The following is a 10629-nucleotide window of genomic DNA, read 5'->3' as shown; positions in this document are numbered from 1 at the left end:
CCGAAGAGCATCTATAGATGATAATTTCATAAATTCCTAATTGAGTTTTGGTTTTTGAATTCTTCTGCAACCAACAACAATGCAAACGACAGGAGATGTTCTGCGCGAAACATTGGATACAATATGAATGAGACTAGAGACAACTAGAACTCGGGGCAACGGTTTTAATGGAGGCTCATGGAGAAACAGGTCTGAGAGACGGACGGTGATCCCACTGGTCAACGGTCATGAGACTCATGACAATTGCTCAGGCTAGAAACTAGAGTTATGCTTTATGGAACCAACCTCACATAACCACACAAAGTTTCCAAGCTCTTGGCATATTAACACTTTTCAATAGACCTGCGAGAGTCCACCTTGCTCTCTTACAACAACCTAAACCATTTGATTCATTAATAGTTAACCTAACTTACTTATGTTAACACATGACTTAACATGATTTCCATTTAACTGGTTTACTCAACCGGTTAAGAGGGTCACAACTAATCCGTAAACACACACACAAAGCAAAAAACGAATTCAAGAACATGGAGAACGTAAAGAACAACACGAAGGACATGAAGGAAACCATGAGAACCAACCACACATTGTTGAATTCTTCTGGTTTTCTACTTCTGCTGGTTGTTTTGTTGTCTCTTCTGATTGCTTTTCTTGTTTCTTCTTTTCCCCTGTTTCTACACTTGCTGAATCACTTGCAGCTCCTGCTAAACTGTAATTTAAAAAAGACTTTCACTAAACCAAATCCAACAAAAGAAAAGCTAAAACAAAAGGCATAAGAGAGGATGATGGAGAGATTATTACATGGGGAAAGAGAAGGAATGCGTGCTGTTTGAGCTCCGGTTAGAACGGTAAGACTTTGTAGGAGTTTTCCAAGAAACAGCAGGAGGCTGTTCTTTCTCATCATCATCTGAATCAACAACTTTCGCCGATGACTCGACTAAAGGGTCTGATTCTTTTCCTGGTGGTGGCGGCATAGGAAGCTCAGGACTATAAGCTAGCAACTCTCCTGATTTGTAGAGCTCACCTGATTTCATGGCATCAACAGTGAAACTGTTTCTCCCTATATGAATACTAAAGAGAGATTCATTCGAAGCGCAGCTCCAATCAGCTTGCAAATTCGATTTGCTTGTCTCGAAAACCGAAGATGGGATCCTGCCAGGGTCATAGTTGCTATTATCATCCCTGTCCATTACTTGAACAGGAGGTGAATCTGTCTCTGGTAGATGTTTTGGTGGCGATGAATACGAAGAAGATGAAGATGATGAAGAGGAGGATCTTGAATGTGTTTCCGAGTGGATGATTACAATATCTTCTGAAAGGATCTTTTTATGCTCACCATCTCGGTTTTCATCTTCTAATAAAGGTTCTTCTGAAACTTGTTTGTTTTCATCGTGATCATGTTCTGACCCCATAACAAACCTAAATTAACAATCAAAGAGCAATAATCATCAATGCCTCTTTTAAGCCATTTTCTAGGGTTCATCAAAAAGCAATAAACATCAAAGACATCTACAGAAAACAAAATCTATTATATAAAAAAAAAAACCTGGAAGATGATTTGATCAGACCGAACCTAGACCGTGATTTTAGTTTAAAACGATCTTGATTCAGTGATGATTCATCTTCACACTTGGATAAGTTGTGAATTTTTCTTAGACAAAACTAAGATGAAGAAAAGGGGGATCTAGGGTTTGGTTCTGTTCCTTGTCTGTTTAGGGGGATAACAGAACGAAAGGTATGTCGTAATGTTCGGAACTTTTAACTAACCCATTGGCTGCGTTTGGCGCCATGTCGGCTTTTCTTATCTGTTTTTTTTTTTGTTAGTTTGTTACCACTTTAGAAGCTGATCTCCTATGGCATGGTCTATTTTAGAAACTGTGCTCCATCGAATAGGTTTGACTTTTTTTAACACGTGGCTTGATATACGTTGGTCTTGGCACTAGTTAAAGTCTTAAAGAACAAAGCGTTTTACTTGCTGACTTGCTGTCCAAAAACATGTTCTTCTTTTTGTTTTCATCATTTTGATTATGAATTTGTGTTTGCTGCTGAAAGATAACATTGATGATACAGAGTATCTGATCAACATTAAGCTGGGAAGGACAGACAAAATTACGTTTTGTTGTTATCTTGTTCTTTTTTCATCTCAATAAAGAATCTTTGACCTTTGTGTCCATATCTTTTTTAGGGATATGTTGAATTCAGTTTTAACCGCTTTTCATATCTGTTGAATAATGTCTTGAATCTGTTGGGCCTTAGTCTCTTGAGGCCTACTAGTTTTGGAATTTTTTGGAACACAACTATATATATTTTGTGCCTCCTCTAAATCTAGTAAGCAGCCGTAGAGAAACTAGATTTGATCTTCTTGTAGACAGATCTCTATAATTCCTCTATTAATAAATTTCTTTTTGCCCGTAGACGTAGCCGTTATGGGTGAACCACGTTAAATCTTTCTTTATTTTTTATCCATCCGTCACAACAAACTGGTATCAGAGCTTCGGGTTGAATCTGGTGAGAAGATGTCTGAGTTGAATATGAAGCTCGATAAGTTTACTGGAAGGAACAGTTTCAGTCTCTGGTAAATCAAGATGAAGGCGTTGCTGAAGCAACAAGGTCTTTGGACATTGTTGTTAGGGAAGAAAGTTGAACATGCTACTGCTGAGATGGAGGTTATTAAAGATAAGGCGTATTCAAAAGTTTTGTTGTGTCTGGCATATGAGATCATCATCAAAGTTTCCGGTGTTGATGATGCAGCTGATTTGTGGTTGAAGTTAGAGAGTTTATATATGACGAAGTCTCTGACTAAGAAGTTACTTCTGAAACAACATCTTTTCGCTCTAAGGATGCAGGAAGGTACACAACTCCAAGATCATCTTAACAGTCTAAATTCCATCTTGTTGGATCTGAAGAATATTGATGTTAAGGTGGAGGATGAGGATGCGACACTGATTTTGTTGGTATCACTACCAAACTCCTATGAAAACTTTGTTCAGTCATTCATAAGGAATAAGGATACAATGAGTTTGGAGGAAGTCAGGTCGGCACTTCATAGCAGAGAGTTGCGACACAAGGCATCTGGTTCTGGTACAGACGACCAAGCTTATGGGTTGTTTGTAGGTGGTGGAAAGAACTTTGGAAAAGGCAAGAAGTCGAAAGACAAAAAGTCATTTTCAAAAGTCCTAAACCAATTGATATTTGCAATTACTGCAAAGAGAAATGATATTGGGAATCTGATTGTCCGAAGAAGATATTGCATTGGTTGCTCATGGAAAAACACATCCCAGAGATGTGTGGGTCCTGGCACAGAGAGATGTGTGGGTCCTAGCACAGGCACATCTTATCATATGTGTCCAAAGAGAGAATAGTTCTCAGAGTATGAGGCAGTGACTAGGGATGTCAAATGGACGGGTTATTTATGGGCGGCCTGTGTCCAAATTATTATGGGTTAATATGGACACACCCATATTAGACCAAATTTAAATATGTTTAAATGGACAAGCCCAATTGGGCTCATGGACAAAACCAGGCAAGACCATCTCGACATTGGGTAGTCCAAATAGGTAAAATATCTAGGTTTAAGAAATTAGGGAAAAAAATACAATTTTAATTTGTCTTACAAAAATCATAAAATCGAGTTTCTCCAAAACCGAAAATCATTTTTTCCCGTAAAAATTACATTTTCTCCATCAAAACCATAAAATTGTGTTTTTCCGCCAAAACTACAAAATTGCAATTTTCTGTTAAAATTATATTTTATCGGTCAAAACCGCAAAATCATGTTTTCCAGAAACCAAAAGTCATATTTTTCATCAAAATCACAGAACAAATTTTCTCGTAAAAATTCAAATTGCAAAGTAATAAAGTTTAAGTCTATAATATATACGAAATTTAGTATATTTACATTTTATACAATAAAAATTAAGTTATATATACTAAATAGGCGTCTCGACCCCATGGGCAGCCCAACGATCATGGTCCTTTTTGGGTATGGTTTTATTTGGACATGGTCTTATTTGGGTGTTGACCAAAACTGTCCAGCAAAAAGACATGTCCATATGGACATGCCCAAATAGGTCCAACCCGCCCATTTGACATCTCTAGCAGTGACTGATGGCAATATCAAGATGGCGAATGACTTTGCTTGCGATATTGCATGAATCGATTCTATTAAGCCCATGACACATGATGGTTGAGTCTGCACGTTGACTGGAGTTAGACATGTTCCATCTATGTCCAAGAACTTGATATCACTTAGTCTTTTGGATAGCAAAGGTTTCAAGTATCCAGGTGGAGATGGAGTTCTGAGTGTCTACAGGGGTTCATATGTGATTCTCAGAGGTTTCATTCATGGTACTTTGTATTTACTAGAAGGTTCTACAGTTTCAAGTTCAGCAAATGTTGCATTTCCAGAGGTTCGCAAAGAAGATATTGACAAGTTGTGGCATATGAGGCTTGGACATATGGGCGAGCGTGGGATGCATATTCTGTCGAAGCAGGATCTTCTTTGTAGTCATAAGACCAAGAGCCTTGAGTTCTGTGAGCACTGTGTGTTTGGGAGGCTGCACAGAAAGAAGTTTCCTAAGGTTGTTCATAAAACAAAAGGCATGCTGGATTACATCCATTCAGATTGTTGGGGTCCCTCCAAGGTGGAGTCGCTGAAGGATCATAGGTATTTTGTGTAGATGATTGATGACTATTCAAGGAAGACTTGGATAACAGTCGTGAAGCACAAAAGTGAAGCTTTCAACAGCTTCGAAGAGTGGAAAATACTGGTGGAGAATCAAACTGAGAAGAAGATTAAGAGGCTTTGTACTGATAATGGTCTAGAATTCTGTACAACAGAGTTCAATCAGTTTTGTAAGGATGCAGGGATTGCTAGGCATCATACAATCAGGTATACACCACAGGCAGAGAGAATGAACCAGACATTGCTGGAGAGAGTGATGTGCATGCTTTCTAATGCTGGTTTAGAGAAGATGTTTTGGACTGAGGCAGTGAATATGGCTTGTTATTTGATCAATCTGGGACCGCATACTTGGATCGAGTGTCGAATAACTAATGAAGTCTGGTCAGGCAGATCTGCTGATTATTCTATTCTGAGAGTCTTTGGTTGCACGGTTTACTATCATGTTAATAAAGCAAAGCTGGAACTAAGAGCGAAGAAAGGAGTGTTTATGGGCTATGGAGATGGTGTCAAGGGATACAGAGTTTGGTCTCCATCTGAGAAACAAGTTGTTATGAGCATGAACGTTGTGTTTGATGCAGTTCTATGTTCAAAGTTTCAGCTGAGTCCATTTTAACAGAGCAGGAGGATGTTGACAAGCAGGTAGAGCTGCAGGAAGTGCAGTCGGACTACCCAAGATCGACCGATCCAGAGCGATTGATCTATGCCAGATACAAGATTAGGCGATGGCAGAGATCTCCGATCGATGTCCGACAACACGAGATCAATCGATCCTCAGGAAGAGCAAGCGATCTGATGAGCAGCCTAAATCTTCTAATTCTGGAAATCAATGTATTGAGTCTGAAAAACGCAGTATTGCTAAAGACAGACCAATGAGAGTCGATGTCAGGCCACCAGAGAGATATCAGTTTGACGATATGGTGGGTTTGCAGAGGAAGTAGACACTTACGAGCCGTCTACTTACAGAGAAGCCATTTCAAGTTATGCGTCTGATAAATGGTTTACTTCAATGGAATCTCATCAGAAAAATCACACATGGGATCTGGTCACACTATCACATGGGAGAAAGGTTGTTACTTGTAAGTGGATTTATAAGCTAAAAGAAGGTCAATCACCAGAAGAGGGAGTCAAGTCTAAATCTCGAGTTGTTGCTAGAGGTTTCAGTCAAAGAGAAAGCGTGGACTACTATGAGATTTTCTCACCTGTGGTTAGAAAAACTTCTATCAGAGTGCTAGTGGCGATAGTAGTTCAGCCTGAGGGTTTTTTGGTTTCTGGTAAGGAAGATAACGTGTGCAAGTTGAGAAAGTCGCTGTATGGACTTAAGCAGTCTCCTAGACAGTGGTACAAGAGGGTTGACAGCTATATGGTCAAGTTGAGCTACGACATGAGTCCTTATGATTTTTGTGTCTACATGAGCAAGGTGGAGGATGGGTCGTATATCGACCTGGTGTTGTATGTAGACGACATGCTGATAGCTGCCAAGAAGAAGTGTGATATTTCAGAAACTGAAAGAGCTACTGAGTTCTGAGTTTGAGATGAAAGATTTGGGTGATGCGAGGAAGATTCTAAGAATGAAAATCTTCAGGGATAGGACAAAGAAGAAGTTGTTCTTGTCACAAAAGACCTACATTGAGAAGGTCTTGACAAGATTTCAGATGCTTAATGCTAAGCCTATTGATACTCCATGTGCTGCAAATTTTCACCCTATCATGAGTGATGAAATGTCTGAAGGGGAAATCGATTATATGTCACGAGTTTCTTATGCTAGCGATGTAGGAAGTCTGATGTATGATATGGTATGTACAAGGCCAGTCTTGCACATGCAGTCAATGTTGTGTGTAGGTTCATGGTTCAGCCGCGAAAGGAGCACTGGATGGCTGTGAAGAGGATTTTCCGGTACCTTAAGGGTACATCTGATGTTGGACTTGTCTATGGAGACAAGGATCCAAGACTGGTTACTGGGTATTATGATTCGGATTATGCAGGAGATGTGGACAGGAGGAGATCTATGACTGGTTACATATTTACTTTAGGTGGTTCTGTTGTGAGTTGGAAGGCAACTTTGCAGTCGACATTGACTTTGTCCAGCTGAGGCAGAGTATATGGCATTGACAGAAGCTGCTAAGGAGGCAATATGGTTGACAGGATTAGTCAGTGATCTTGGTCTTCATCATGATCAGGCTACTGTGTTCTATGATAGCTTAAATGATATTTGCTTAGCCAAGGATCATGTTCATCATGAGAGAACCAAGCATATCGATGTAAGATACCATTTTCTGAGAGATGAGAAGAGGATTGAAGTGAAAAAAGTAGGAACAGCTGATAATCATGTGGATATGTTCACTAAGCCGGTTCTTCATAGCAAGTTCAAGTATTTTCTTGATTTGTTCAACATCTCAAGCTGTTAAATCTGGCCCTGAGGGGCACCTGGCTCGAAGAGAGCATCTAGTCCGACGGGACATCTGACATATGAGTTCGATGGAATATCTGAGCAAAGAGAAAGTCTGGTACATCTGTATTCTGAGCATGAAGAAGTGCATTCTGGTACATCTGATTATGGAGGATTCAAGTCAAGGTGGATATTTGTTGAATAATGCCTTGAATCTGTTGGGCCTTAGTCTTTTGAGGCCCACTAGAGCTAGGGTTTTCTGGGACACAACTATATATCTTATGTCTCCTCTAAACCTAATAAACAGCCGTAGAAAAAATAGATTTGATCTTCTTGTAGACAGATCTCTGCAATTCCTCCATCAATAAAATCTTATTGCATGTGGACGTAGCCGTTAGGGGTGAACCACGTTAAATCTCTGTGTCTTTATTTATTGTTTATCTATCTGTTAATCTCTATCTTCTCATATCCGTCACAACAATATAAGTAACTATTAGTAATGAACCTAACTCACACCCAAAATCATATCCAACAATTTTTTTGTCGTACACGATGTGGGATATTTGATAGACGATGTGGAATATTTGATAGGCTCTCTCGAGATGTGAGTGAGAAACGGTCCAATAGAAACAGTCAAAATGCAACACCTCAGAGATACTATAATAATTCCAACATTTTAGAAACCACAACAATATGGGCTATTTGAGCATGTGACACAAGTAAAAACTGTTTACGTGGAAAAGTTTATGATGTGCTAAACCATAGATTATGATACCATATTAATAATAGACTTAAGTCGCACCTATAAGTTAACTCAAGAGAGAAGAATTACCACAGTACCTATATATTGTCCAATAGTGCTTTGTTTATATGATGTGGAACATTTGATAGCAACCTTTGTGGCTGCCATTTCTGCGGCTGTAACCGAGGTATTTGGGATGAATCTACAAGACTATGTCTTCATCAGAGATCCCGGCGGCCATGTTCTGATTGGTTTTGCTTGTAATAGGTACTGGGTGCGGATTTTTGTATATTGGTTTAGTGTTATATTTCAAGCACAAGAAAGTGTTCCCTCTTTAAAACCCTTTTTGTTAGAAAGATCCACTAACCACTCTAGTAAAGATGTCTTTGACAGTTTCAAATCGAATTTAGGCTTAAACAGTAATGAAATAACAAGAGATTCAAGATTAGTAACAAAGGTGAAAACAAGATTTGGGTACTAAAGAGTGGTGATTAGTAACTTTAAACAAAAAGTCAATAAAACAAAAAAAAAATCATTTTTTCATATTGTGTCCACTTAGCAACGCAAGAAAACATATGATCTGGGAACTGTGAGCACAATGGTAGCCCACTCAACAATTCCACAAACTTCATCACCAAAGCGTCTTTCAAGTGCAATCACCGAGGACCAAATGTTCTTCTCATACCACTTATTAGGCTGCTTCTTCTCCCACAAGACTAAGAGTTTCCCACCGTAGTTAGCTATGTCAATAACACTATCACAACAATTCCTCACCAGTATCTGCAAGCCTTTGACCATTCTCCACTCTTCACGCTTTGTGTCATACCACGAGAAATAGTTTTTATCATCAAAAGCGTACAAAACATTCGCTATATCACACATTCTCTCAACATTGAGTGCCACTTTTGCAACGCCCCATCTCAGCTCCTTTGGATCATAAAAATAATTTGTATTCTCGGTGTTACTAACGTAAGCCTTTCCCTCTCTCCCGTATATTGTCTTGATTAAAGAGGAGCGGAGGAGACTAGGGCCAGGGTCATGTAAAGATTCCCACGTTTGCGTAATTGGGTCGAACACCTCGGCCCAATTCTTCGTTTCATCTGCCTTGCAACCTCCCATCACGTATATCTCCCCATCAACAATTGCCCGCAACGGGATTCTTCCCTAGCCACTTTCATCTTAGGGGCTTCTCGCCATGTGGAGCTACTCCCGTTATCACGGACCAACATGGGATGACATGGGAGCGGTGCAGTATTGTTTGAGTGTGTAACCATCCGTACCGATATTTGATGTTGGTACATGAGGAGAATATGAAGAAGAACCATGATGGTGAACCTCTGAATATAATTAATAGTTGTTGTAGACTTGTCTATTTATAACAAAACTGTTTTGTTATCCTGATTCTATTTTGGTGTAGTAATCACTCCAATCATATCCGAACTATACCTATTCATATAATCGGCATATCAAAATAACTTGGATAGTTAGGGACAATACCACAATAAAAAATTGCGTTCGATCTCTGAAACTTTATTTTTGTTAGAAAGATCCACGAGCTCTACTCTTTGTAATCAGATTGAGTTTAGCCTTAATCAATAATGAAATAACAAGACATTCAAGACTAGTAACAAATGGCAAAACAAGGTCTGGGTACTGAAAATTAGTAATTAAAAAAGCCAAGGGTTTGGATTTGAAACATAATAGAGCTGTTCAACAATACAGTCTATATGAGGGAGACGAACAAAAACTTTGCAACTTTAAATCAAAACCATGATCAAATATCATACCATTCGATGTTTGCCAAGAACTTAAACTAAGAATAGTTTACTTATTGAAACTACCGCTTTATTAAATAATTAAATCTAAAAGCAACAATAAGTCAATTAAAAAGAACAAAAACAAAAAAAAAAAGGAACAAACGCCTTTTTCACACCGGTGAGAGGTATGGTTCGCTATCTGGATTCACAGCGGCGGCGGTGGTGGTTGGAGTCGGAGCAAAAGTAGGCAATGATTTGTAGATAAAGCTGGAAAGATTTAACAAGTTTTGATATAAACTCATTGTTGCATCCTTAAGAAACAGACATATTGTTTCCAGTTCTGGTTCCACATCCGGATTTATGTAAATATACATGATTGATTTGGTTACGTAAGGTTTGGATGATTGGTCTATTTATAACAAACACTTCGTCATCCTAGGTTTAAATACACTAATACCATCTGGACTGTATTCATATAGTCGGCATCATACGGATAATTACGAATATATCATATTTACTATTTTAAATTTGAATTTTTTTTTTTTCGTTTTTTGAGATTATCTTATCTTGTAGTATATGATAAGATAATTTTACCCTAATTTTTTTATATTTTACAAATACATAAAGTAAAATTCGAAAATATAATAAGTATTAATATTACTATGAGATAAATATATATTCTTGTTGAAGATAAATATAATTTTATGATAAATTTAAGCTATTTAATATTTTAAAATCGAAAATGATAAAAATAAAATATTAAAATATTAAAATCTTATTTAAAAATAATTATAATTTTATAAATTAAAAACAGAGAGATGTAAAACTGCTGTTAAAATCAATCTTAAAAGAAAATTAACTTTTATTTTAAAACATATAATAATATTCTCTAACTCTTTTTTTTTTTGGTTTATGCACTCTGATGAACAATCAGAGCATAGAGAGAAGTAGCTAGTGCCGTGGAACAGAAGTCTTGGTACACTGAACTTCTCAGCAGCTCCAGTAGCCCACTGAAAGAACATGTCCGCGAAGACAGTTCGGTCGCATTGTCTGGAGGAGC

The 10629-nt window shown here is 38.1% G+C and overlaps 3 protein-coding genes across 3 annotated transcripts; 1 reads left to right on the top strand and 2 right to left on the bottom strand.

Annotated features, from left to right (window-relative positions):
* Positions 1-303: 303 nt before the first annotated feature.
* LOC106426983 lies at positions 304-1792 on the bottom strand. Its single transcript, XM_013867714.3, has 3 exons — positions 1547-1792; positions 802-1419; positions 304-709 (listed from the first exon to the last, which is right to left on the bottom strand). Exons 2-3 carry the CDS (start codon positions 1410-1412, stop codon positions 520-522), a joined length of 801 nt encoding a protein of 266 aa, XP_013723168.2. The 5' UTR covers positions 1413-1419; positions 1547-1792; the 3' UTR covers positions 304-519.
* Positions 1793-4226: 2434 nt separating this feature from the next.
* Positions 4227-4679, top strand: LOC106426972 (uncharacterized mitochondrial protein AtMg00300-like). Its single transcript, XM_013867706.1, has one exon. The coding sequence runs from the start codon at positions 4227-4229 to the stop codon at positions 4677-4679; it is 453 nt and encodes a 150-aa protein (XP_013723160.1).
* Positions 4680-8367: 3688 nt separating this feature from the next.
* LOC106426973 (putative F-box/kelch-repeat protein At4g39756) lies at positions 8368-8931 on the bottom strand. The gene has a single exon (XM_013867707.1). It carries the CDS (start codon positions 8929-8931, stop codon positions 8368-8370), a length of 564 nt encoding a protein of 187 aa, XP_013723161.1.
* Between the last annotated feature and the right edge of the window lie 1698 nt (positions 8932-10629).

The sequence above is a fragment of the Brassica napus genome, chromosome A9, assembly GCF_020379485.1.
Source record: "Brassica napus cultivar Da-Ae chromosome A9, Da-Ae, whole genome shotgun sequence".
NCBI lineage: Eukaryota > Viridiplantae > Streptophyta > Magnoliopsida > Brassicales > Brassicaceae > Brassica > Brassica napus.
Note: the sequence above shows the minus strand (reverse complement) of the source record. Positions and strands in the feature narration are given on the sequence as shown.